A 27,951-nucleotide genomic window follows, 5' to 3' on the forward strand; every position below is an offset into this window, starting at 1 on the left:
ATCCAGCACATAACAGCAGGGTGCAAGATGCTAGCAGGCAAGGCATACATGGAACGCCATAACCAAGTGGCCGGCATAGTGTACAGGAACATCTGTGCCGAGTATAACCTGGAAGTCCCGAGGTCAAAATGGGAGATGCCCCCAAGGGTGGTGGAGAATGACCGAGCTAAGATCCTGTGGGACTTCCAGATACAGACGGACAAAATGGTGGTGGCTAACCAACCGGGCATAGAGGTGGTAGACAAACAGAAGAAGACGGCCGTAGTGATCGATTTAGCGGTTCCGAATGACAGCAATATCAGGAAGAAGGAACACGAGAAGCTGGAGAAATACCAAGGGCTCAGAGAAGAGCTCGAGAGGATGTGGAGGGTGAAGGTAACGGTGGTCCCCGTGGTAATCGGAGCACTAGGTGCGGTGACTCCCAAGCTAGGCGAGTGGCTCCAGCAGATCCCGGGAACAACATCGGAGATCTCTGTCCAGAAGAGCGCAGTCCTGGGAACAGCTAAGATACTGCGCAGGACCCTCAAGCTCCCAGGCCTCTGGTAGAGAACCCGAGCTTGAAGGATAAACCGCCCGCAGGGGCGTGCTGGGTGTTTATATATATATATATATATATATATATATATATATATACACACACACACACACAATTGTTGAATTTTCTAAATGTCTAAAAAAAAACTGTGTATGAGGGTGTGGTTTAAATCTCACATGTAAACAGAACTGTGTTTTACGATGTTATGGTGAAATATTTGCTGAGAGGATATCTTTTCATATTTAAACTTACCTCTCTTTAGCATTTGTAAGCAGCAAACTAAATGCGTTTAACACTCTAGCAGGTACACAGGTATCTAGCATTTGTTGATGTATTTCTTTATGATAATTTTCTAGTGGGAACCTATAAAGTGAGGCTGGTTTATGAAATGTACAACAATATAATAAGACTTGCTGTTAATAATATATATTTGTAATAGAGAAGTTAGCTGTAAAACATCAAGTACAAAAATTGCCTTTGCTGTGATTGATTTTTGCCCTTTGATGCAAGCCGAGGTTAAATAATCTCAGAAGTCACCTTCAGGTCCTGTCGGAAATTTGGGAAAGGTATAATGGTAGGCATAATAATCATCAAATAATAACATTGATTAATAAATTATGACTACTACACCTATAACTAAATCACGTTCTAATCTTCAAATCATACAAATATATATGTATATAGACATGGTATGTACAGGAATGTTGCATCTTATAATGAGAAGGGAACTTGATTAGCCTACAATACATCAGGAATAATGGATGTTATAAAATTGAAATCCTTTATCTTATATTTAGAATATTATAAATAAGAGATGTTTTTACAGTAGTGTAAAGTCTGAATTATTATTCAACGCTACAATAAGTATTATAAGCAATACATGTTTTTTTTTTCAATTGATGATCAAATGTAACTTTTCTTAAAAAGTGTTTGCCACATTTTTCTTAATACATTTGATCATCAATGAAAAACTGCATTTCGTATTTATTCAGGTTTTTATTGTCCAATATGAAAATTTGTTTGATGATCTGGAAGGAGGAAAACACTTTCTCATGGCACTGTATGTGCAAGTTTTCACTTTGAGTTGTGAGAGATCTGAGCTTCTTAGATGGCCATGAAGGCATCAGGTCCAGCCCCTTCTCTCAGGATCGTTCAGATGTGTTTCGTCCTCTCGGCAGTTGGTGAAGGAGGAGGAGAAGGAGCTGAACGGTTAATGTACAGGAGAACCACCGCGCCGAAAGTCTGGGAAAAGACAAGTGCTACCGTTTGATAAGCTGTTGGAAAGCCATAGAAGCTCGCCTGATTATATTTTTCTGCTTTCTAAATGCTCAGAAAGATCAGATGTCATTTTCCGAAGCACATAAGCGATGTTAAAGTCAACGGTTTACCTTGTGTTCAGGTGAGTGTAGATCCACCTCAAAGAGACTTCATGGAGTGTTAACGTTACCGTTATAGCTCAGCTAGCTTTGGTGGTTACAGTCCGCCGTTATATTTGTATGTTTACCGTTACCTTTGACTTGTGATGGACGAGTACAAGGACCGGGGGCTCACACTTCGTAACTTCGTACTGGGTTGGTATTTTTCTGTATTTTCTTCCAATCACGTCCGCGGCAGGACTTTTCGTTTTGGTCGTCATAAGTGGAAAACGCGGAAAGAGGCTGTAAAGGAATCATGCGACAAAAATTATGAGTCGATCATCCCAAATGTGTCTGGAACTGCTATTACTACCGTATTCAATATATATATATATATACATACCCCTTAATTATAAAAATGCGTCAACGTAAACTAGTTGACTTTGAAGTGCATTTTATTTGGTGTCTGCGCTTTCAGTTTATCCCTTATTATCTAAAAAAGTGACTTTTTTTTTTTAGCGATACTGTGGCTTTTGTGATCTCAGTGTTGTCAGTTGCCAACATGTGTTTTTGCTGCTGTCAGGTCATTTCAGGCACAGCCTGTGAAGTCTGCACCCTTGGCTTTCTAGCGCATCAGTGGTTCAGAGAAGGGTATGGCCCCAGCTCTGACAAAAATCCTTAAAAATGGCCACGGGATCCACTTGTCCTCACCCCCTGCCACTGTCAGAACTGACTCAGATGGGAGAGCCATGTGCAGTATAGAGCTACAGCCTCACATGAGACCCATAGATGATGATGACAATGACCTCCAGCAGAAGATGTGGAACCTTTCTTCATTTCACTTCCTGGACTCCTGCCTACCTTTCAGCCTCTTGGACGCTTCTTCCAACCCTCCGCTTTCGCCATGCCCGCAGACATCCAACAGCCAGTGTGAGACGATGTCCCTGCCCAGTCCAAACTCCCTTGTCAACCTCCTGTCCTTCAATAAAGGCTCCAGAGATTCCCATCATGTGGCCTCAGTCTTCCCAGATGTACCGGACATGTTTTTAGTTCCTGGGCCTGAACACAATAGACAACACATTTGTCTGCCACATGGATGGAGTGCTGCTCCTGAATGCCAGCCATATGGTGGTGATGTGTACCACTCCTCTCTTAACCTTACGAGTGTTTGTCCTCCATATCCCCAAGGGGAGTTAACATCCCCGGGCCACACACATTTGTTTGCACCTCCACCTTCGCTGAGACAGGAGAAAGCAGCGGGGATGGTCTGCCCTCCCCCAGTTTCAGCGCAGCCTTGCATTGACAGGGTAAGCCCTGACCAGCTGACGTCCAGAGCTGTGCTAGAGGAAGCCGTGAAGGCGCAGTTCTCGCGGCAGACAGACCTGCGCAGCCGGGCTTTGAAACTGCGAAAGAGACTGCAGATCCTGCTAGGAGAGCAGACTGTGCGGCACTGCAACCAGCAGCTGGAGGGGCTGGCAAAACACAGTCAACATGGAGATTTGTCTTTTGACTGCTTCAACTCTGCACAAGAAAGCAGTAAACTAAGTTTTCCTTGGCTAGAGTTACCAATAGCCTCGTCATCCTTCTCAGAGGTCGGAGAGTTCAGCCACTCCAGTCAGGTGGTACTGAGAGGTCTGCAGGAGGCCTTGGACTCTGAGGCTACAGCCAGCAGCAGCTCAGATGAGGAGCCAGTGGAGGAAAAGATTCGTAGCAGGATTTCATCCATGTGAGTATCCAGGTCTGTTTTTGTTTATTCAACCAGTGCCACAGTGAGCGTGTGGCTATTACAGCTGCTGATTACAGCTAAATAAACCAGCAAGAGTGCTCAGACTTTAAAACTCCACAGAACGGCACAGCTTAACCATTTATTCAGCTAAAGCCATATCAACAGTATATGAAAACAGGTTCCAAAACTCAGCTGGAGTGTCACTGGCAAACTGTTCTGGGATCTGGTTACCAGAAAGCAGCTGTTCTTCACAGTAAAAATCACTGCTCTTTTCTTAATTACTGTTGAAAGTTCACAGAGGTTGGCTCTGGCTCTGGGCGTCTGGTCAGTTAAAAACCCGACGAGAGCAGCTTTTTAACTTCGACTGATGTAAAAGTGGAGTGAATGGATTGTCAAGTTTGGTTGACAATATGGGAAGGGCATATTAAGTCAGTATTAAGTCATGCACGGTTACAAATGCCAAGAATGACATAAGAAATCCACTCCTTCTTTTAGAATAACAGTGCGAGTTTTGGAAAAAATCATCTAAAGTGTTACGAGGTCCACCGTGCTGTTTACTTGGCCTTCAGTGAGGTTTACAGTGTGGTTGTCATAAGTGCAAGTTTTGTCCTCCCAGATGTGGGGGAGTGTTATGACATTTTTTTTACCATGCACACACACACACAAGCGCGCGCGTTCCTTTTCCATGCTGCAGTCATAACAGATTCAACAGAGCAGCCAGCTCTTTTTACCCACAGGGTAGGAAATAAACACAGTCTTTCCAACAAGGCAGCAACTTGCCAGCCATTCTGTGTGCACATTCCTCAGCTCCTCCTCTTTCTAGTGAAAAAATACTTTAAAGCGTGTGTCTAGATTCAAGGTTGAGATGTTTGTGGTGTCCTTGTTTTTTTTTTTTTTAAAGGCTTATATTGACTGAATGTGTAAAATATCAAATGCAATCTTTTTAAAGCTTTAACATCTAGAAAAACTACACTTAAAAATGAAATTGCTGCTTAGTCTAGTTCCTGATTGCCCTTTTGTTTTGTTTACCTGAATTCAGGTTTTGGGCTTGGTTTGCAAGTTTGTTTGCTTTTTTATTTTAGTAGCTATAACTGTTCAAAAAAAACTAAGTGAATCAGGGAGATCTGTCTTGCCTACCAGGATGTTTAAAAAAAAAAAAAAAAAAAAGCATTACAGTCACTTGGGATGATGATTCAGAAGATAAACATGCATTTTAGATGACAGGCAGTCTTTGCAGCCGGAGCTCTTGCACAGATGGGGTTAAGGGTTTATTTCAGGTCTAGAGAATAAGCGCGTGATCCTAGCCTGTGCAGTAGTTATTGAAATCTCAATATATTTCACAAACCTTTCATCAATAAGATTCAACCTTGTTGACCCCTTAAGTTGTTTCCCGTGAGCCTGGATTCAGTCCAGAACACTAACTAAAATAATGGTTGCTGGGTCTGACAACAGTACTGAGACAGTATTGTTTGTGTGTCTGCGCGTGTGCTTTTATTTGGCCAGCTTGTGTCATCTCAGGAGTGTCAGCTTGTCCTTTGTAGAGACTGCTCTCCTCCTGCATGGAACAATGCTCCGTTCTTCATCTGTAAACCTTGCCTGGGGATTTTTAAAAAAAAAAGAATTTATGGTTGATTCCTTCTCAAAGAGGATAGGACGCTGCAGGGGAGGGGATGGGTCACTGCTCTCTTTTAGAAATGTTAAATAGTAGATAGTAAAGACTTTTATCATTCGACGTATGAACTTGTGAAGCGCAGATATAGTTTGACTTAAAAGAAAAAAATCACTTCCAGATGTTGCTCTGTTTTCATTTTCAAACATGCTGCACAGCAGTATTTTTCAGAGTCTAAGTGGTCAAGTTTAAATGCCAGGCACACCCTAAAATCTTGATGCTTCTGCAAGAGCCTCAAACTGGGGGGAGGGGGTCTTCTTCCTGGCGCTCCCCTCCAAAGCAGCCAGGATTCAAATATGCAATATAGAAGTATGGATGTAATGGATGCAGTCTGTGAACAAGCACAGTAACGGGTATGAAGCAGCCGTTCCCATTCTGTCCTTTCCTCTTCTCCTAATGCTCCACAAATATTCCTGGAATTTTCTCATTATACAGTTGGAGTGAGCTGCAGGGCTGCCAGGTCTGGCCATTGTCTGTGAAGGAAAAAGAGCGCCTACTGCTCAACAAAGAGACACTAGCTTGGGATTGAGTGAAACTTATTGGAGAAATAAGCCATTTTGGACATTTAATGGACTGTTTGGCTGTTTTTTCTTTTTTCTTTCTTTGTTTTTGTATTGACCATAAAGTGAGGCTAACTGTGTTCATTGAAGCAAACAGCATTTAGGGTATTTGATTAATCAGGGTAACAGTGAAATAGCTAACTCATAATATCAAAGGGTATTTGCCAGGTGCACTGTGTGTAGCTGCTTGCTGACTAGCCTAACCTTTTCCTCTCCTGTTTGAAGTGGGGGAGTCTCTGTCTATCCTAGCCAAGGTCCAAGAGCAATGCCATAGCAACTATTGCCCTGCTGAAGTCAGCCAAACACACACACACACACACACACACACACACACACACACACACACACACACACACACACACAAAGATAAATGCTAACTGAACAGCCTAGTGCCATGGAAACATGCTATAGACACACACCACACAAGTCAACTGTGCTTTATTCTGTGGCCTAGATAGGCTTTTGTGCTTGAGCAAAATTCCCCCCCCCCCCCCATGCTGTTTGGATGCTAAACAGTTTACATGCCTGTATAAAATAGGTCAGGTAGACAGAGCTGCAGTACAAAATTGCAGATTGATTAATCATCTTGTTCTCAGACCGACATACCTGGTTTTCATGATTGTATTCAGCGCGATGAAATAAAAATCCAAGGCTTACAGCTTTACACTCGTCTTTCTTCTTGTGGGGTTGAATGGGGGGGGTATAAAGCCTTTGACAGGGATGAATATAATATTAAAGTGCTTTTGTACGGGTGTAACTGTCCTCCCCTGTCATCCATCACCCTGTCCCTCCTGCCAGCAGCAGCAGCAGCTGTGAGAAGCAGTGGCTGGAAGAGAGAGCAGAGCTGAGCAGCCGATGGACTTGGTTGGAACTGCGCTTGGCTGAACTAGAAGGGAGGATACTACAACTGGAGGGGGTCCACAAGCATATACGCTCTATGAAGGTATGACAAAAGGTGTCTGTACCAACTGACTGACAGACAGTTGGTCAGTTATATTATAGGACATTAAGCTTGCACACTTGTCAAGAAAAAGGATACAAAAAACAAACTTTCATGGATTGCCCGAGCTACAATAAGTAGTATGTTTTAATCAGTGTTTGGATCCTCTCTTCTCTGTCTTTCTGTGGATCTCTGTGTTTCTCAGGGTCGGGTGGTGCTTGCAGACTCCCAGCCACTGACTGACAGGCAGATTCAGCAGACCCTGCTGAAGGAAATGGCAGGTTTATCCTGCACAGCTTCTGATCCGGACAACGAACCCTGCAGCCCTACACGTCTTCTGCACAATATAGAGAGACAGGTAGGAGGGAGGGGTTATTACTTGCACCTCTGATACCAGGCATGAGTTTAAAATAAAGAGGATTAGTAATCTAGAATTATAGATGCTGTTTTAGGAGATTACCCTTTTCTGTCTTGTGATCTTTCATATCCCAATGTCAGGTTGAGAGGATTAAACTAATTAATTATGGTATGCTTACTTTCTGACCTTTGTGGTAATATGCTAAATTAGAGGCTGCAGGTCAAATGAATGAATTTGTGCTTTATGAAGTCGACCGTTAAGTAATAAGTCTGTAACTATGAAATTGCTTATTTATTTTTTGCAGCTGTTGAAGCTCAGATAGTAGCTGACATCTGGCTATGTATTTAAGATGGTGCACACTCTTGATTACGGATAGGTATCGTTTAGGTTTTATCCGATACCGGTACTTTTGAAACGGTGCCGGTGCTTAAACAGTGCTCGAACCGGTGCTTAAAGAATGGAGAACACACACTTTGTCCAAAAACCTCTCATGTTTAGCTGTTTTTTTTGTAAAAAGATAACAATGTTAGCCTTTTCTGCAGCTATAGGGGATTTATGGCATCACTCTTGGCTGGAAGCAGTGCTTAATCAATGGAAAAAACACCAATTTTGTCCAAAAACCTCTCATGTTTAGCTGTTTCCCACTTTTTCTTTGGTCATTTTAGCCTTTTTGGCCAGGGTGAAGGAGTATCGGCCATCAAACAAGAAGACAGCCGCATGTAACTACGACGGTGTTTGCTAGTTCACCTTACGTGCATTAATGTAATAACGTGGTTAGCCTACGCAACGTAAATTACACACGAACAACATTAAGCTACTCGCCCAGAGAAGAATGGCTGCTGCTGCCATCATCATCCGTCATCATTTCTGCTACACTGGCAGGGCTCGGGGCCAGGACTCTCGTCTTCGGATTCTTGGGGGATGTTGCTAACTCCGGGTCCGATAACGGGCACCACTCCCACAGTAGATGTGCTCGGTGTGAGGTCTCGCAGCAAGCTATCAAATGCGGTGCATTTCTCGGCTTTTAAAAAAACGCTATGCGTCGCCAGGTGTTTCATCAGATTCGAGGTGTTACCTCCTTTGCACAGTATCAGCTTAAAGCACTTGTTGCAGGCTGCTGAGTTTGCATCTTTTGCTGAGAAGTACAGCCAGACTTTTTATTCTGTAGCTCTGCTCTAAAAGAACGTACGTACCTGGGCCCGCCTACCATCCTCGGAAAGGTAAAATGATTGGCTAGAATCCAAAGTGTATGACGTCTCAGGAAAAAAAGCACCGAAATGTGCGCTGCTTTTCGGTCTGGTTACTACCGTTTATGTTATGGCACCGGATACCGGTACCCATCCCTACTCTTGATAGCTTTAAAGCTGTACTTATGTGCACACAAGAATCAAATTTAGTAAAAAAACAAAAACGTATTGATTCACAACCCACACCGAGACATGTTGTGATTTAGGTTTATGACCTAGAGCTGGGTAATCTGTTGAAAAGATCATCAAGTGGTCCTTTTTAGATTCATGATCCTTGATTTTAGTCACATTGATTCGACTCATGTGACCATATGATTAGTTAGGACACAAAACCTGTCACTTCAACTCCAGGCTAAAATCGTATAAGACGCATAGTATGTTCAGTGAGCACCGACCTTACTCGTTTGCTTATCCTTGCAATCCATATGATTCGTATGGAAAGAAAACCACATGCCAACCTTAGGCGATCCATTATATAAAGTCATTAACACGCCCCCAGCGTGCTCGCCCACCCAAGAAAAACAACTTCTATTTGTATCTCCATTTACACTTGCTTTAGAAGTGGTATGTACCTAAATACCAAAATATGTGTTTTGCCTCAACATGTTTTCTGAGCTCATTCAATGTGGGACTTTCTATTCACTCTCGGTTCATACTCTTTTTATTCGCCTTGGTAGAAAGTTCTCATATGTGTACTGTGCTCCTTTTTAAGATTACAAGGCTTGCTTATATTTATCAGCCTGATACCAAATAATAAGAATCAGCCAAGGCTAAAGACATCTAACTCGATGTGTTCTTTCTGTGAAGCAAATGCTTCAGGGGAAGTCTGAACGGCTGGATTGTATCTCACTCGTATGTGCATTATTTGGCTGATGTCTTCATTGCAGAGTGCTCAGCTTAGCCAGATCGTCAACAGTCTGATGCCCCCTCTGAGCTTTTCACCGCTCTCAAAACAGTCTCAGACCTGTAAAGACAGGAGAACCCTCCCAAGGTAGAGGACACACACACACACACACACACACACACACACACACAAGTAGTCAGATTGTGTTAATACCTATATTATCCTGTGTGCTTTATACAAGTTGCAGTTAAATGACACATTTACAAAAAACGTCTTTAAAAACTGTTAATTTATGTGAAAATCTGACATATTTCAGACTCTAATGGTGATAGAAGTTTGTCTGTTATCTCTTTAAAGTCTAGGCGATAGGGTGAAAGCACGTCCCAGCTTGTCGTAAAACCCACTGAACCCACTTCGGTCTCTTCATGGAGTCTGACTTCAGTAATCCCTTCATGTCTCCCCTTCCTGTTGCCTTTTTAACTCTCTGCCTGCCTGTGAAGATGAAAGCCCCATAATAAATGAAAGGCATTCTGTTTCTTTTATTCATGTACAGTAACAAGTGGGTATAAGTAGGGATTGATGAACAAGATCTAAGGAATCAACACCTTGAAAGAAGTTGCTTTTCGAGCATTGTGAACTTGCTACAAAGCACAAACCTAACACGTGACCTCATCTGGTTGTGTTTCTGCAGCGGCCAGAGAGGAGATGTTTTCTTGCCTGTGAGCTCCAAGAGAAAGAGACTAGGGACTAGGCGGCTCTTTAAAGCTGATGCGTCATGCGTGTGTGCCCGAACCCGACCCCTGGTCACCTACCACAAGCCCAGGCTGTTCACTTTCAACTCATACGGCTCTGGCAGTCCACTGGTAAGCCATATGTCGACCCCCTTCTTCTTCTAGTCTGTTTAACCATTTACATGCTGTATATAATTGTCAAATTGTGCCTCTTATTACCCTGCAAGCATATCAAATACATTGATTTATGTACTTCTTAAAACAGTTCAGAGATTCTTATGAAATGTAGCTTTAAAGCAGTGCCTTTGAGACCTATTTTAGCTTCAGTAGTGGAGTGCCATCACTAAAATAGGTCTCCAAATTAAATAGGAATTATTGTTCAAAGCCGAACACCTGCTTTTAATTAAGAAATAATATCTCTAATTCAGATCAACAAATGCAGGGTGCTATTTTAAAAGCTCAAGCCTTTATTTAGCCTGCGGGGCCAGTACATTATGCTGTCCTCTTACTGCAGATAAAAGATTGCAGTGGCGTTGTGTGTCGAGTGCTTCTTAGCTTCACACTGTTGCGGTAATGAGGATGTGTACAGCATAGGAATCTATAAATCAGCTTAACTATTTAATTTCTCATTCACATGTTCTTGACCTTGAAGGACTTTTAAGCATCGCCATGTCTCACACAGTGCTGGGATATTTATAGAGTTTCTGCATCTTTCTGATTCTGAACACTACAATTGTAGCTGCTATAATAAGCAGCGCTGAGCCATCATCATTGTGACATTGTTCAATAACAAAAAGAGCGTTTAACAGATTAATGACTTTAATCAGTGCACTCCATCAGAGATCAGCTTCCTTACATCCATATCACTTATATCCTAAGAGAAAGGAAAGGTAAACTGTAAAGAAATTCTTTCCTGTTGCTAATCTTGCTCCGCCTATCTTGAGCATTTTTTTTTTAAGTAATCTTTTTAATCTCTTGTTCTCTTTTCCTTTTCCAGCACTCAAGAAAGTCCATGGCTACCTTCTCCTCCTCGCTGTCCTCATCTTCCTGTTCATGCTACTCCTCTTGTGATCCCATAGTCTCGTGCTCTGATCCCGACTGTAGCTCCAGCGGGGTCTCCTCCGACACCTTCAGCTTTCGACATCACCCTGTGTCGTCTCTGTCGTCTCTGTCGTTTGGTAGGAGAAACGTAGCTACATTACATTGGTCAGCATGAGCAAACTTTGTAAGCTAATCAAGATTTTTAGATCATTTGATTACAATGTTGTTTTTGAACTGCAGTCAGCAAGAGTAAATATTAGGCTTCCTGTCTGACATGGTAGACTGACTCTGAAGGGTCACACACCCTGGCCATGTATTTGTCATCTCAGGCCTGTAGAGCAAAAAAAAACAACAAGATTTGCTAAAGTAGGGGGCAGTTGAGATATGTTTGTAGGGTTATAATAAACTATAAGGTATAAAAGGTAGATGTTTTTAGTTATACGTCTTGTCATATCAGCTTACTATAGTGTGATCAGTCAGAATTTTAAAAAGACCCCACTGCACACAGCAGATGAGAATAATCTGCCAAAACTTAACCGAACTGGTCCACAGAGCCAAGAAAACAGGTCAGGTTACATGCAATATTTTAAAACTGGCATCACAATAATTAAACCTTAAAATGAAAGCACAAGTCCTGTCGTGATGGACCGTAACCACATTTTTAATCGCACTTTGGAGAACGATCACTCAGATGAAGTCAACATAGGGACAAGTCCAAATGTTTTCAGGGGGATAAAGCTCCTTAATCTCCTGGTCTTCTGTTGTGCTCTTTTGCAATGATAATATTTTTAACTACTGGTGACTACTAATGTAATTTGATCGTGATTCTTAGTGTTATTTAAACGTTTTTTGTTTTTTTTTTTAAATTCAATTCAGTTTTATGTATACAGCGCCAAATAACAACAACAGTTACCTTAAGGCGCTTTATATTGTAAGGTAGACCCTAGTAGGGCTGTGCGATATGACCAAAATCTCATATCCCAATATAAGAATTCTATCATCCCGATAACGATATAAATCACAAAAATGTAACATTTTCTGTAAATTCTGTGAATCTCGGGCAGCTCGTCTTGCGGGAAGTGTTTCCAGCTGCGCGTCATGTAGCTGGAGTCGAGTGTTTTAACCGATGCATGAAACTATACATTTTTAGACATAAGTTGTAACGGCCGCAGTTTTCTTTGTCAGTATTTATTACACGGCGTGCTACGGGGAAAAGCCTGTTCTAACGTTTAGGTCTAAGGTTTATTTTTTAGCTCTTGGCGGCTCTTTTTTACTTCTCATCCGTAAATAATCTGCTCTTTCACGTGATTCAGTTTATTTTGAAAAGTCTCAACAGGATCTTGAGCTTTATTTTGAAAGGTTTGTGTGGAACATAAACAAACGGAAACGCGATGCTGTTACCGTCGTTGTTGCTAACCACAAAGCATAAAAACAGGCACTTGTCTGTCTGTAATGTGGTTATATTAAATATAAGAGAAAGAAAGAACTTTAAGAAATTAATATAGCCACTACAGTGACCATCAAAACGATGAAAAAATATTGCCGTAAACAGTTTATGTTGCGACACCACGAAACAAACGATAGCGTAAAATGAAACGATAGATGTTTTTATATCGTCATCCGATATATATCGTTATATCAAACAGCCCTAGACCCTAGAATAATATATTCAGAGAAAAACTCAACAACCCCCTATGAGCAAACACTTTGGTGACAGTGGGAAGGAAAATCTCCCTATTAACAGGAAGAAACTTCTGGCACAACCATTCTTAAATACATGGCAGCAGGGATGGTGTGTAAAGAATTTTTAAAAACTTTTTAAAATTTATTTTTCTTTTTGTTTTAGTATGCATAGATTCTGTACAACTAGGGCGACGCGTGTTGAGATGCTACTGTTTAAACTGTGTGCTGAATTGAATTTGCAAAAGGTGTTGTATTCTTGTGTCCCCACACTTAAAAATGGTCACATTCTTCCAGGCACACCTACGAGCCACCACGTAAAGAGGGTGCCAGGCAGAGAAGTATGGTCCCAAAGACCTTTAGTTGTCAACAGTCCAGCAAACTACAAGCGACACAGCTCCACGCCGCTGCACAACAGTAAGATCGCTCTGTATACTTGTACTGATTACAAATTATGCCTCATTGTGTGGTGCTCTCTTTCATTCTGCTGGTCTCCTTTGTTTTCACCATACTGATATTTAGGCCCAAAGCATGCTTGCAGCTTACTATAGTGTGATCAGTCATTCAGCGATTAAGAAGAACGAAGGATAGAGGTGCAGTTTAAAAAGCCGCACCTGTGCATGTGCTCTTAATACCGATATCAAAGCGACTGGATCAGATTGTTTTTGCTAAAGTAATATAATCTATAACAGGCAAGCAAAAGTTACTTTAATTGTAATTGTAGCTAAATCAGTGGTAGCATTCGTGTCTTTATATTCTAAGCAGCCACTCGGATTCATTAATGCAACAGTTCAGGTAATAAATGCAGTCTTTCAGTTTTTCTAAAGAATAATTTGTGCATAATTAAAAATGAAATGACAGTTCATCATATCCAGACAGCTCACCCATTTGCTTGTATTCAGTGAAGGCAAACAATAACCGGCTGCTTCAAAGTCATCCGCTCACTCTGCTTGTTTTCTCCCCGTCGACTATCATAATTCATTCCTAGCGTGTCAGATATCCCACTGGGGCTGTAAGAGGCATCCAACTGAGCAGTAGATGGAAAGTAAAATCATTTGGCATTTCACCTATGTCTGTAAGCACCTTGGTATGTTAGTCTGAAGCTAATGAATGATCATTTCCTGTAACATTTACGCTGCATACCTTTGGCAGCCTGGAAGGTTAACAATTTAAGAGGATCTTGCATACGTGGTTTTCCATATTGTAGATGGATGATTCAAAGTTTAGATTTTCCACTATTTCTCTGGTAAAGGTTGAGGAAATGTGGAATGATATAGATGAGAGGGGGAGAGCTTAAAGGAGGAGACACAAAGGAAGCAGACTGACAACGGATGAAGGCATCAGACCGGGCAACGCTTGTCGATTTTGTGTCAGCTTGAATGATCTTATTGTCGTTTGTCAATATCCGAAGAAGGCAGTCTGTCAGGTAAATGCCAGCTCAGATAATAGCCACATGGAAGCAGATTTCTTATCAAAGCTGATCTCAGCTGGAATGGGATGAGATTACATAAACCGTCAAATCAAGCAAGATGCAGAAATGTGGACGGATGACGTGGAGACTGATGATAAATGACTTTCAACTGTGGTATATTTTACAGTGTAACATAGAGAACTCAGTGTGTTTAAAGACAAATTAATTGCTATAGCCATATTAAAAAAAAAAAAAAAAAAAAGATCCACTTCTGTGTCCTGTTCCTTTAAAGTAACTTGAAGCAGCAGTTTGGTGAGTAAAACTCATATAAATAATGATTGGGGATTAATGTTTTCACTGATTGGTAGTAGATTGGAATAAAAATGAAAAACTCGAAATCATTCTGACAGTCTATTAATTCAGTTTCTTGTGTTTGTCTCTGTGTTTCGCTGTAGGTCAGGAATACAAGCAGAACGCCAGGCATCGTAAAAGCAGAGTTATGGGTTTGTCACCCATCAGGTTGTTAGTCTCTGCTCAGAGTCGACACAGCAAAGCCAGTCAGAGGAGAAGGAAGAGAAGACGCATCCGCAGGCTGCTGGAAGGTGTGTATACGCAGTGAAAGCTCATACTTGGGTTTCATTACTTCTTCCACAGCTTGTGTTTTTGGTCGTGTGTGCGTGTCGTCATTCTGTCTGCAAACACATTAGCTCGAAACGTTTTGATTGAATTCTGGTTAAGCGTTGTAGGGGTGTAGAGCGCTGTCATGTTAACAGTACATCAAAATTTGTCTTTCATCCAAAAAAGCCTTATAACTCAAAAATGAAACATAGATGAATCTGTATCATCAACATATAGGGAATGATCTATGGGGATTCTAAGTATCATATAGCTGTATGTCATTTACACATAGAATGTCCTCATAAATAAAACCAAATTATACTTAAAATCATGTCAAATATATTAAAATGAGTTTCAGTGGGGCAAATAACAAAAGCCTGCACTTTCCACTTGTTTTTACTTGTATGCTAACACCTTAAAATACTTTCAAAAGAACAAAGAAAATTAAATGGATATATAGAAAATCCAATACTATTCCCTAAACGTAAATACGACCCAGAGTGAGCTGCCTTAGTGGAAATTTGTGCTCTTGATGTTTCTTGTTAGAGCTGTTTTAACAATGTAGCTGCTGGTTTTAGTGTACAGCATGCCTGTATATGTCTGTGTTTGTATACCCAGATGAGGAGGATGCCCTGTACCAGCTCTGTGATCCAGCAGAAAGTTCAGATGATGTGCTAGAGGAGAGCTACTCACATGCATCACACAAGCAGGCCTCACAGGTAACACAAAACATATGTTATTATTAAAAACTAAAGAGCCAAGAAAATGATATAGGTGAAATGTCAGAAGTAGCAGATTTAATTCAGATTAGGATGAAGCGCGGTTAGGATAGGATGGATATGACAGGATAGGATAGATCCACCTACGTCACTTAATATGTGCATATGTGTGAAATGTAAAGAAAGATGACCACAAAAGTTTTGTCAGGACATCTGAAGATTTAGAATGACTTTGAATATGTAAACTCTTCTGAACGATTGGTAAGCTCTTGATTCAACCTGGGAACGTTTCCTTCTAGGGCTTTGTTCGCAAACGCCAGGGAGAGAACGTGTACAACATCAACAACATTGTCATTCCCATGCCACTGGCTAAAGTAGAAAAGCTGCAATACAAAGAAATTCTAATACCCAGGTATGAAATGGAAACACCCCTGAAAGTGTTACAATGTATCACTATGAACCGTAACTCCTTTAGGAAGACTAATGACCAGTCTTATTGACTGGTTTTACAGTAGTTGTGATTCTGCATAATTGTATTTTGCAACTTATTTATTATAAACAATCACTTTTACCAGAGTGATGTCTGATTTGTAAAGCTATTGTTTAAAAATGACAAAAGTAAATGGAAGTTGTCCATTATCATTATTATAATGATTAGTTTATCTTTATTGCAGTTGGCGAGTAGTTGACATCCAGCCTCTGATGGAGATGGAGCCAGAGAAGGTGGAGGGGCATGAAACAGAGCATTTCTTTTCTTTGAACATGAGCAGTTTATTTTCATTTGTGAACAATCCAGCATCTTAATGCCCTTCTGTCTGTCTGTCTGTCTGTGTGTTGTGTTCAGGCTGAGGCTCTCAGTGATGAAGTCTTTGCTCAGCGGCACCTGGCTTTGGAGCAAAAAGAGAAGTTACGCTGGTCGTCCTGGGATAAGAGGAAACACCGTAGGCGCCCTACAAGGTGTGGACACCCACACAAACTCAGAAATGTAGCAATAATGAGAGTGTCTCATCAGTAATGCAAAATCTAAGGTGAACCACAATGTTAGAAAATGTTAGAATGTTTTTAAAGGGCCTACAGAAATAAAACAATTCTGTAAAAATACACAATAAACCTCAATAACTGAGGAAGTTAATCCAGCTAGATAATGAGCAGACAGAAGAACGTGTCATAACCTCAGATCTTCCAATAGATGTTACCTGAATGTGGATTAATGCCACCACTAATCATTGTATTACATTTGGAAAGCTTTAAACAGTGAACTCTCAAAGGCGTGCAGCTGGTTTCAGACTTGTTTTGTTTGTGTGCATGTAAAAACCTGGAAATTTGAGACAGTGTTTCATGGGGTGTGTTTGTTTTCTCATTCCAGATCTGGCAGCAGGCTTTTAGGCAGTGGGGGTGGGATGTACACATCAGGAGAGGAGAGTTCTGTGGAGTGGAGTTGCGCTCAGCTGGATCTTGATGATTCGCTCAGGTCAGAGGAGTGGCTGGTAAGATCAAAAGCGCCACAGCTGAAACCTGAAATCCCCAAGACAAACTGAGAATATCACAGGATGGTTGATCAAGGTGACACAGGAGGCAGCTCATGTGGAGTCATGCATATTTACGCTGTTGTGTCCCCAATATGCTGTTTACCGTATTTACGCTCGACTGTTGTTTCCAACACAAGGCGTTGTAAATCATTTAAAGGAAAATCAGCAGACTGCAGCACTTTCACCCATACATTGCCGTAAGGATATTTTCTGTAACATTCCTGTGAAAAAATGAAGCCGTTTCACGTGTCCTTCAGCAGAGACAAAGAATATAAAGCAGCAACATTCATCTCATTCAGTCACCATTCATCTTGTGTGAGCTATGGAGCCTTGGTGGGTTCTTGAGAGCCTACACAGATACTTGTTTCCACTCTTGTTTCCTGTGATGATGCCCTGATTGCAGTCCTCTATTCCACTTTGCTTTGATTGGAGAGCCAATGAGTTGTCCCTAAACCAGACTTACCCAATCAACCTTCTCCACACTACAAATAACCCCTACTTCACTGCGTTGCACTTCTTATGCACTCCAGAGGCCATACAAACCATGATTAAAGCACAACCATTATTTATTTATTTTTAAACAGACCTCTGAGCCATGCACAGATGTATTATAGTCCTCAATGTGCATATTCACTGAAGGGACTGTTATGGAAAAAAAAGGACAAATAAAAAGCTTTCTGCAGTTTTATTTTACACTTAATGTCTGCCTTGCAGGAAATGTATGTAGCCAGTTGTGACTACTTACAAAAACGCGCTCCCCTGTCATATTCAATTTACAAATAAAGATAATATTCAATATTTTTCTGAATGTCATTGATTTGTCTTACTTGTCAGCCTCAGACACCCTGGGAGCCTCGAGTCTTTCCTTTGGATGAGGATGAGGAAGGCGCTCTGCTCTCTGATAAACAAGAAAAAGTCCCGTATGGGTGCTTAGGGATTAGTTCAGCCTCTTCCACATCAAAGAACTCAAACTCCCAACCAGCTCCAACTCAGGCTTCTTATGCTACACTGCCCTCTGGGGGACAAAGCAAGAACAGCAGCTGATACTGCCGTGCCTTCTTTTTTTTGTCTTTGAATGTAAGTTCATTAAAATTTTTTACGTGTGTGTGTGTGTGTGTGTGTGTGTGTGTGTGTGTGTGTATTTTCTCAATTTTAAGCAAGTTTAATTTGTTTAACCACTTATTCCAGTCATACACTGAATTGTCTGTGCTTTGATTAATCTATCCAGTATGTCATTCATAACATAAAATTATTATTACTATTATTGTGATTGGACTGTAACACATACATCATTAATTTATTGGATCATTCATAAAGAGTACAAAGAGTATTTTAGAAGGTTAAGCCTCTGAAAAACATCCTTCAGTATTTTATCACTTAATTTAATATTTGCATCATTTCTTTTCCAGATCTCCTCTCATCAGGGACAACGAGCAGAACATGTGCCCTAGGAACCTTACCGGGAATATTTAATACATTCCACGAGCTTTGTGATCTGATGTAATTAAAAAAAACAAACATTTTTTTTAGGCAAAAGTGATTATTTTGTTAGGGTTGTGACAGTAGTCACAGTAGTTTTAACTTCTGCAGCGGTTTCAGGTTTTAATGTAAAAGTGGTACTGTATGTAAAGTAATATATCTATCAGCAACTCCACTGTAGTGTCACGTTTCTTTCATGTTTGTATCTGTCAACGCTATTTATTTCTACAGCTGTCTTAAAATGTAAATATAGGATATGTTTAGTAACTTTTTATTTAATTTTTAACTTTTACTTGGTGTACTTGTGCTTTCTGTTTGAAGATGCTGTCCTTTTTGTATTTTTTTTTTCCACAAAAAAGAAAATGTATTTGGAAAATATAAAACTTTCCAATATAGATGCCATGCTCTACTTCCATAGTTATCTCAGTGATCAGATCTGTAGCAAAGGGACATGGCTGCTATTTTTTCCTGGATTGAGAAGCTGCACTAGCGACTCCTACTGGGCTTTTGTTTTTTGGGGCCATGCTTTGATTCGGGGTCCACTCAAATCTTCATAAAAAGATATCTGTATATTCATATTCACATATCTGTAGACAGTTTGTAGTCCATTTGTGGTCTAAATTTGACCAACTAATCACATTCAGGCAAGCTGTTTCCAGGTAAACAATGGAAAGGAAAAGAAGGATGCAACCTAACCAAGATCACCAATAAGACCCAATGAAAAGGTGAATATATGCATCATTTTAAAATGTCTGATTTTTACTTGTGGTACTGCAGTTGCTGAATATTTTATTCTTTTTTTTGTTGTTTGTTTTGTTCTTTTAAAGCTCTTTTTGCAGTGCCCTATTATTTGCACACATAGGAGCAATAAGAGCAATACACCTAAAAATACTATGTTTTAATCCCCCTGAATATGTGGTCAAATTACAGGGATAATGTCTGCACATGGCTGGACTGAGGTGCCCCCCAGTAATATCGGTGTTTTGAAAATCTGAAAAATTATTTCCTTTCAGGATTCTTGCAGCCCGTCACTACTGGAAAATCCAACAGGTGTGTGGAAGGATTTCAGGAGGAGTTTAACTAGGAGCAAAAATGTAAAACGACAGAAGGGAGATGAGGTAGAAAACAAGCTGCCTGTGTAATTGGGTCATGACATAGAAAATCTGAAATTAGAATATTGCACATCATTGCTTGTCAAGCTGTCAGTGCCCATTAGTCTGAAAACGAACAAGTCAAGTGAGGCGTCTCTTCAGTTGAGAGCTCCGAGGTTTTAATTTCAGTAATGTGAAGGATGTCTGCAATTCTCGCCAAGTCTACTTAAATAAGATGTAATTTATAAAAGCTGGATGGACAGAACATTTGTGAGGTCATTTCAGTGATTTGGATGATTTACCTTTTATTGAGGTCGTCACTTTTTAAAGCCACAGTCTTAAAGTGAAACAGCTGGTATTTTTGATCCCGTATGCATAGCTTCCTCTTATAACGACCTGGGAAGGAGGCAATGGGCAGATGGTGGTCAAGGTCATCCCTCTCACATACTGTATGCATGTCAGCTGCTTTATACTGGGGATTTGGTGCTAAGATTCTAGAAATCGAAACTTGGATTTCATTAAATTAATTTACAGATTATAACTGGATGATTCCAAGTTCATAGAGGTGAATAGGGCTCATCTGTGCTTTCACATGACTTCGGGTGTCAGCTGAGGTAAATCTTTTCATTCTTTAAGATCCCCCTCCTTGCTCACACAGCATTACAACACTCTTTGTTGGAGTCAGCAGAAAAAAAACGTAAAACTATCAAGGTCACTTGCACTCACTTCCAGTTGAGAAGTGGGAGACCTTGTCTCTCCTTGAAAACTGAAGAAGAGCTCGAAGTGTCACATCAGTGCAATAGTAGTAGGATTGTCTGATCTCAATAGCAGGCAAAAAGAACCTCTTGTATCCACATGGGGGCTATATTGCTTCTTAGAAGACTACACAAGTCAACGAACAATATAATGCATACACATAGACTGTTTCCATGAGCTCTACATCAACTGAGTAAAATTAAACCCTATAAACGAATAAGCAGATTATTAACCCAATGAAAAGGGGGGAAGATGTGTGCACTGAACTATGAAAAGCAGATTGTAACTACAGCATTTGCACTCTGGGAGGCGCTCTTATATCAAAGAATATCCGAATACCGATTTACCATGTGTAAAAAATAAATAAATAAAAAAATAAAAAATACTTACTGTTGAACTGGGATGACCACAAATAACAGATGGGAAGTGATTCTTCATTAAGAGCATTGTTTCTGGGAAGCCAAACTATTTTTCGTGCAGTATTTTTAACCCATGCCCCGAACTGCACGTGTGCCTTTATACTGCTTTATTGCCATAGCAACCTAAAGAACGTAATACTTGACGAGACGACATTTCGCCAGCCTTATTTACTTTGTAATACCTGCTGGCGTTGTACCTTTACGTCAACACAGTAGGTTTTACACTTCCGTTTAACCTGAAACGCGTCGGTACAGTTTGTTGCTGCTCCACCTCTGTGGTAATTTCTAGCAAAGGGTACACCAGAACACCGTAATGGCTAGTTTAAACACCGACGCAGTCTATCGGCGTGACTAGTAGGATCATTACGGTAAATGTAGGTTGCGGAGCCTGTGTGTGTCCGACAGACCGGGAGTTCCTCTGGAAGACACTACGCCGAACAGGTAAAGAATTCAACACTTCTTTGCTTTTAACAGCATCGTTTTAATGCAGTATAATATATTGCGATTGGCAGCGACTTAAAAAGCATGCGACATTGAATGGCTAGAAAAAGAAGTCCTTAGACCCAGCAGTAAATTGACATTTCAGTGAGCTGAAGCTGAAATGATGAGGTGCCCCTCTGTGTCTGTGTGGATGGAAAAAGGACGCATTGTTCGTCCGAAGGAGAACTGAATCTGGGCTCCTGTGAGTCTGTGTGCTGTCTGAGCTGTGGTGTGAGCCGGTTTTAAGATGAAAAATGCTGCGAAATTCATCCGATAATAAATCACATCTTAGGAATAGATCTAGAAATCAGAATCCCAAGATAGGTAGGATCCACACTGACTGACCTAATTGACTCGTCTGTTATTGATCCACTTTTTAATTTTTTGATGGGGTTCAGGAATAATGTCTGCATTGTGCTACTTAAAGGCTTCACCTACTGCGGTGACTGCGGGAACTTGGCTTGCTGCGGTGGCAGTGCAAGGCTATTGAGCTTTAGTAAGCCTATAATATATTTCGGAAAGCTGTAGGTAACTGTGATAAAATCATCAGAGGGAATCCCTAGAGAAATATGACATTAATTTCCAATCACCCCAGAAAGGAAAAAGGGGGTGCAAAAGGAAAAAAACAGGTGCTGAGTCATATTGGCGGGTCCTTCCCCTGATTGATCTCACAAATTGAAGCCCTGTATGTGCATGTCTGTTGTTGTCACCGTCGCCACTGCATTTAATGTTAGATTACAGTTTAGTTTATTTCATTTAAAGGCATTTTGAAAGACTTGATGTCTTTCAAATCTCAGGCACTGCTGATCAGTCAAGCTCTTGATTGTGATTCAAGATGGCGCCGGTGTGTGTGGCTTGCCGTCTATCACTGCCAGTGTTATGTTTGTTTGTATTGATTTTATTGACTATTGTAATAAATGCCAACTCTTTCTTGGTGTATGATCGCCAAAACCCTACTGGATCTCCGACCTTCTGTCAAAAGCTGGGCAAAGTGGAACCAAGCTGAACATAAAACTTTGCCCCCGCTAATATCAGAGATCCCGGCTCACCTGTGCCGTGTTCCAGATCCTCCACTCCGGCAAAAGTGCCGTCGCCGGGGTCGAAGGGCTGGCTTCCTGGTTAAGCTGAAAGCTTCTTTGAGGTATTCTCTTAAGCCCTTGTCCAGAAAACAAGGAGTGGTGCCAAACTTCTGTTTCTCTCAGCGATCGTTGGAACCTGTCTGTGCCTGGCTGGTACCTGTCATCGGCCTGGATGGGATGTCCCGAAAACTCTACTCTCCTCGCCCCCGCCGACGTGGTGTGAATCTGCGGAATCTGCGGCCTCTGTGTCGGGCTTCTAGGACGGCTAGCGACGGGGATCCGCTGTTTACCGCCAGGATTGGCCTGGTAAATGCTAGGTCCCTAGCGAACAAAACGTTTATCCTGAAGGATTTTTTCACATCCCGAGGACTGGATTTTCTTTGTGTGTGCGAGACGTGGCTGAGCGCCGGTGAGTGCAGCATCTTCTCGGATCTTCTACCTGGCGATTGCTGCTATTTTAATTCCCCACGTATGTTGGGCCGAGGAGGAGGAATAGCTACGATCTTTAAAAGTCATTTTAAATGTAAGCAGCTATCAACCCCGTCATTCACCAGCTTTGAACTGTCTGTGTTTGAGCTGGGCTGCTCTCACACAGTGTTGTGTGCGGTGGTTTACCGGCCTCCAAAATACAATAACGACTTTGTGAGTGACTTTGCCGACTTTTTGGCTGAATTTATGCCAAAATATGATCGTGTTCTTATTGTTGGGGATTTTAATATTCACGTGTGTTGTCCCGACAGGCCCATGGCAAAGGGCTTTTTAAACCTTATTGATTCGTTTAATCTGGTGCAATGTGTGACAGGTCCCACACATGAACGTGGACACACGCTTGATCTTGTTTTATCTCATGGTTTTTCTGTTTCTAACATAGAGATTTGTGATGCTGTGTTTTCTGACCACAGTCCTGTGATGTTTGAAGTTCCTCTTGCCTGTGCCTCAGTTAAAACTCGCGCTGCTGCTCAGCGCTGTCGTGTTCTTAACTCCTCCACTGCTGAACACTTTTCAACAGTCTTTGACCAGTTCTGTAAGATCCCGGATTTTTTATGCAGCCAGACTGAGGAACTGAGCTCATGGTTTTATTCTACCTGTCGGACTGCTTTGGACATTGTGGCTCCATTAAAATCCAGACTGCCTAAAACTAAATCTGAGCCCTGGCTGAACGACTTGACCCGAGCTGTCAGACGCGATTGCCGTCGAGCTGAGCGCAAGTGGAAAAAGGACAAACTACAAGTGTCATTCCAGATGCTGAAGGACTGTTGGCGTCAATATCAAAGAACTGTAAAAGATGCCAAAAGAAAACACTTATCTGACATTATTTTGTCAAACTGCCACAACCCACGTGTTTTATTTAATACTATTAACTCTGTTCTTAATGCACCATATACTGACTGTATTGAGCCCTCAACAGAAGCCTGTGAAAATTTTTTACACTTTTTTATCGAGAAGGTCTCCTCCACAAGGGCTCAAATCTCTTCTCATGCTCACGACCTCTCAGTCTCTGCTTCCTGCTCTGCTGTCTTTGACAGGTTTGAGCCTGTGACTCTGTCCTTTTTAAATGAGACTGTTGGTCATCTTAAGCCTGCTGGGTCTCCAAATGATGCTGTCCCTCCTCGACTTTTAAAAGAGGTGTTACCTACAGTTGGTCCTTTGGTGCTTGAGCTGGTAAACCATAGTCTGATGTCAGGTGTTGTCCCTAAAGATTTTAAACATGCAGTAGTCAAACCCCTGATTAAAAAACCTGCTCTTGATCCTATGGTTCTTGCAAATTACAGGCCTATCTCCAAACTACCTTTTCTTTCCAAAATTCTTGAAAAGGTAGTTTACAACAAAATAATGGCCTTCCTGGAAAAGCAAAATGTTTTAGAGGTTTTCCAATCTGGTTTTAAACCCTTTCATAGCACTGAATCAGCCCTTTTAAAAGTTTTTAATGACATATTTTTAGCGACTGATGCTGGGGACTGTGTTGTTCTTGTGCTTTTAGATTTGACAGCTGCGTTTGATACCGTGGATCATGCCATTTTATTCTCTCGTTTGGAGCACTGGGTGGGCATTAGGGGCACTGCACTGGAGTGGTTTAGGTCCTATTTGACGGGGCGAACTTTTTGTGTCAGCCTTGGTGACTATGCGTCGTCCTCCGCTCCCCTCTTGTGTGGTGTCCCACAGGGCTCAGTTCTAGGCCCCCTCCTCTTCTCTTTATATCTGCTTCCTCTTGGTTCTGTACTGAGAAAGCACGGCATTGCTTTCCACTTTTATGCTGATGACTGTCAGATCTATGTCCCTCTAAAGAAAAAAGGCAGATACCTTACACAGCCATTACTTCAGTGTCTCGATGATATTAAGGCTTGGATGTCTGCTAACTTCTTAAAATTCAATGATAAAAAGACAGAGGTGATGGTTTTTGGTAGCTCCACTGAGACCCCCAATGTGTATGTAGATTCCCTGGCACAGTATGTTAAGCCAACTGTCACAAACCTGGGGGTCAAAGTGGACTGTGATCTAAAGTTTGATAATCAAATTAAGGCAGTGGTAAAATCTAGCTTCTTTCACCTCAGGCAGCTGGCAAAAATAAAACCAATTCTTTCACGGCAGCACTTTGAGACAGTGATCCACGCCTTTGTTAGCACTCGGCTGGATTACTGTAATGCACTTTATATAGGGGTCAGTGCATTATATATTAGTCACCTACAGAGGGTGCAAAATGCCGCAGCTCGTCTTTTAACTGGCACTCGAAAGTTTGAGCACATTTCCCCTGTTTTAGCTTCACTTCACTGGCTGCCCATTTCTTTTAGGATTCATTTTAAAATTCTTTTATTTACTTTCAAAGCTCTCCATGGCCTCGCCCCATCTTATCTCTCTGAGCTGCTACAGCCTTATACACCCACCCGCTCTCTCAGGTCAGCTGATCAGCTGCTCCTGAAGATACCCAGGACTGGGCGTAAACTTAGAGGAGATCGTGCTTTTGCTGTAGCAGCTCCCAAACTGTGGAATGAGCTTCCTTTAGAGATTAGACAGGCCACTTCTTTACCTGTTTTTAAGTCACTCTTGAAAACCCACCTCTTTACTTTGGCCTTTGACACCACGTGAGATGTTGGTTTTTATATTTATTTTTATTTTATTTTAGTTGTTTTTAGGTGACTCGATGCTGTTTTATCTTGTTTTGTTTTAACATAGGGCTGTTTTAATTTTAATTTTATGTCTTATGTGATTTATTTATTTAATTTGCTGTTTAACTTACTTTCTGTACAGCACTTTGTTCCTGTGCTGGGTATTTTAAAGTGCTTTATAAATAAAATTGGATTGGATTGGATTGGATTTATTAAACCCAGCACAACAAATAACACTTAAAAAAAAAAAAAAAAAGCCAGGGCTGTTACACCTCAGAGGTCTTTTTCTTCATACCGAAATGGCTATTAAGTAAGCTCATACATGATGGGTTCCTTACACAGTACATAGGCTTCAGTCCAGTCTCATTTACATACAGGCACTGGCTATTGATTTTCCTCCATCAAGTCCATTTACAGTTTGTGCACACATACATATAAATGCCTGATGCATTCAGGATGAGGCTGCCATATATTGAGTCATGCACAGCCAGGGAGGCTGCTGTGAGCTCCTCCTTGGTGAGGGATGGGGCTCATGCTTTCATGTTTGTGAAGGACCCGGCTGGTCGTTCCACCTAGGTCTACATTTTGCCTGTTGGACGTAAATTCAGCTTTCTCAAGATGCTTCAGCCCTCACATCCTTCTATCTCTATGGCAAAGAGGACAAGAGGAAACATTTCAAGAGCTTACTCCATGTTTGGATCTATACTTTGACATATTCTGGAGAAAAAAAGCCCAAAAAGCAACAAAACTGGAACATATGTAACATGCCTTCTGTTTTTTCTTTGTGAAGTAAAGGTTATGATTTGCTTCCTTTAAATTGCATTAATATCGACACATTGCCTTTGCATTGGTGATTAATGATGTGTTTATTTTAGCATAAATGACTCCTTTTATATGGGCTTTATGTATTGATGAGAAGGTAAACAGTCTGAGTTTACTGATTGCGTTTCTGATTGTGTTTAGCCGGAAAGTTGACCTCTGATGCAAAATCTTTGTAGTGATAGCCCTTTTTTTGCTGAAATAACCAGTTGACGTTGAAGTATATGTATTAAAACAAACAAGCAAAAAAAAAAAAAAAGTCTAATTGTCTTTCTATTGTCGAAATCTCAGATTAACTGAGAGTAAACTGAAGCTGAAATTATGAGGTTAATTAAGCATTTTGGCTCAAATGTGTAAAAAGAAGGGTTGATGGTTTCGGTATTAAATGTCACCCCTGTTTAAGTTGTTGGAAATAATATTGAAAGAATTCTAAGTAAAGTATTTGTTGTCTTACATGTATATATTGCAGGGCTGTGGTTTGTAATCTCAGCCAATAAGTGTGCAGAAACATTCTTAAAATTGATCGGATCTAATAAGCAAAACTGAAAACTTTCATTTGGCTGTAAGAGTGACAATACCGTTTGAGGTGCCAGTTAGGTTGGGAATAGCACTGCAACCTGGCAGTTCACATTCACGTGTGGCGCCTCGCATTGTGGGTCAGCTTTACATAAGCCTTGTGTGTCAGTGAGGCAACCTAATCCTGATTCCTACAAAGATACTTAGTCAGCCTGGACAGCTATATACACACACACACACGCATGCACGCACACACAGGCAGTCCTCCTTTGTCACATTGGAAGTTTGATGTAATGCTCCGTGCTTGTTTGTGTCTGTGTGAGACAGAGAAAGTGGGAAAGGCTCCCTGTATGAAAGAAGATAGACACTCAGTGGTATCTTTGGCTGCAGCGCCAACACACTAACACTCAACCGACATGCCTGCCAGCTAACTGCCAATCTCGCTCCCTTCTTTCTGTCCCTCTGGCAAAGGGAGGTATTCCAGGTTTTTGTAGAGATTAGCACACTGGTCAGCGTGCCTGTAAAGTAGTGATTTATAATTATCTTAAGGATCAACTAGGGGCACAGATTTTCTCATTGCTGAGTAATTGGTCAGTTATTTAATTTATAGGTTGATTGGTTTTGATTTTATCTCAAAAATTTGTAAAGCAAATTTTTTTTTTTTTTTTTTTAAATTTTTTTTTTTTTTACAATCCACATTTGTATTAAATACGACAAAAATACTGGCAGTCCTCACATCTGAGAAGCTTTGCAGTTCACATATATGAAAACAGTTTATTAATGTTAATGACTCAATAGGGCTGCTACTGCAGTTACTAGTAATAGTTGTTTATTCTTGTTGATGGCATAAACTTTTGCACTGAGATCCAGGATTCTTTCTTACACACTTGCACTTGAAATCGATCCTGTTTTGAGGAGAGAGGGAAATAGAAAAGCATATGGGGTTCATAAATAACTAGCAGGTCATTGATTAAGAGCTTGCTATAGTACTTTAGCTGACCACTTATATTCATTGTAACAGTGGGTAGTTCGGTGTCAAGGATGCATGGCAGGAGTTCTGTGTCACCAGGATAAGGTCCAGCTTTACATTCGGTATTCAGCAGACTTTGTTGAGCATGGTGTTTAGACAGTGCCTATGCAAAGCACCAGTATGAACGAATGCTTTCAGGTCAGGGACAGGTGAAGGGCAACCATCACCCGGAAGGCAATGTCTTGTTTGATGACAGCAGTTTATTGACACTGGGA

At 41.1% G+C, this 27,951-nt stretch overlaps 2 protein-coding genes across 3 annotated transcripts in view; both read left to right on the forward strand.

Annotated features, from left to right (window-relative positions):
- The first annotated feature begins 1,690 nt into the window (after positions 1 to 1,690).
- On the forward strand, positions 1,691 to 14,656 carry kansl1l (KAT8 regulatory NSL complex subunit 1-like). 2 transcript variants are annotated; one of them, XM_040028330.1, is made up of 9 exons: positions 1,691 to 1,934; positions 2,474 to 3,616; positions 6,644 to 6,788; positions 6,991 to 7,143; positions 9,278 to 9,381; positions 9,926 to 10,097; positions 10,963 to 11,171; positions 12,984 to 13,103; positions 14,553 to 14,656. In XM_040028330.1, the coding sequence occupies exons 2-9, from the start codon at positions 2,544 to 2,546 to the stop codon at positions 14,584 to 14,586; spliced, it is 2,010 nt and encodes a 669-aa protein (XP_039884264.1). In that variant the 5' UTR covers positions 1,691 to 1,934; positions 2,474 to 2,543; the 3' UTR covers positions 14,587 to 14,656. The 2 variants fall into 2 exon arrangements, with proteins under 2 accessions (XP_039884264.1, XP_039884265.1); XM_040028331.1 differs by lacking the exon at positions 14,553 to 14,656 and having other exon boundaries at positions 10,963 to 11,190; positions 12,984 to 13,059.
- Positions 14,657 to 18,015: 3,359 nt separating this feature from the next.
- Positions 18,016 to 27,951, forward strand: part of map2 (microtubule-associated protein 2) — a 100,820-nt gene continuing 90,884 nt past the window's right edge. The window contains exons 1-2 of the mRNA XM_040028405.1: positions 18,016 to 18,040; positions 18,373 to 21,149. The gene's annotated coding sequence lies outside the window, so the exon portion shown is untranslated. The remainder of the gene's footprint in view (positions 18,041 to 18,372; positions 21,150 to 27,951) is intronic.

The sequence above is a fragment of the Simochromis diagramma genome, unplaced genomic scaffold (genome assembly GCF_900408965.1).
Source record: "Simochromis diagramma unplaced genomic scaffold, fSimDia1.1 OVJJ01000343.1, whole genome shotgun sequence".
In the NCBI taxonomy this organism is placed as follows: domain Eukaryota; kingdom Metazoa; phylum Chordata; class Actinopteri; order Cichliformes; family Cichlidae; genus Simochromis; species Simochromis diagramma.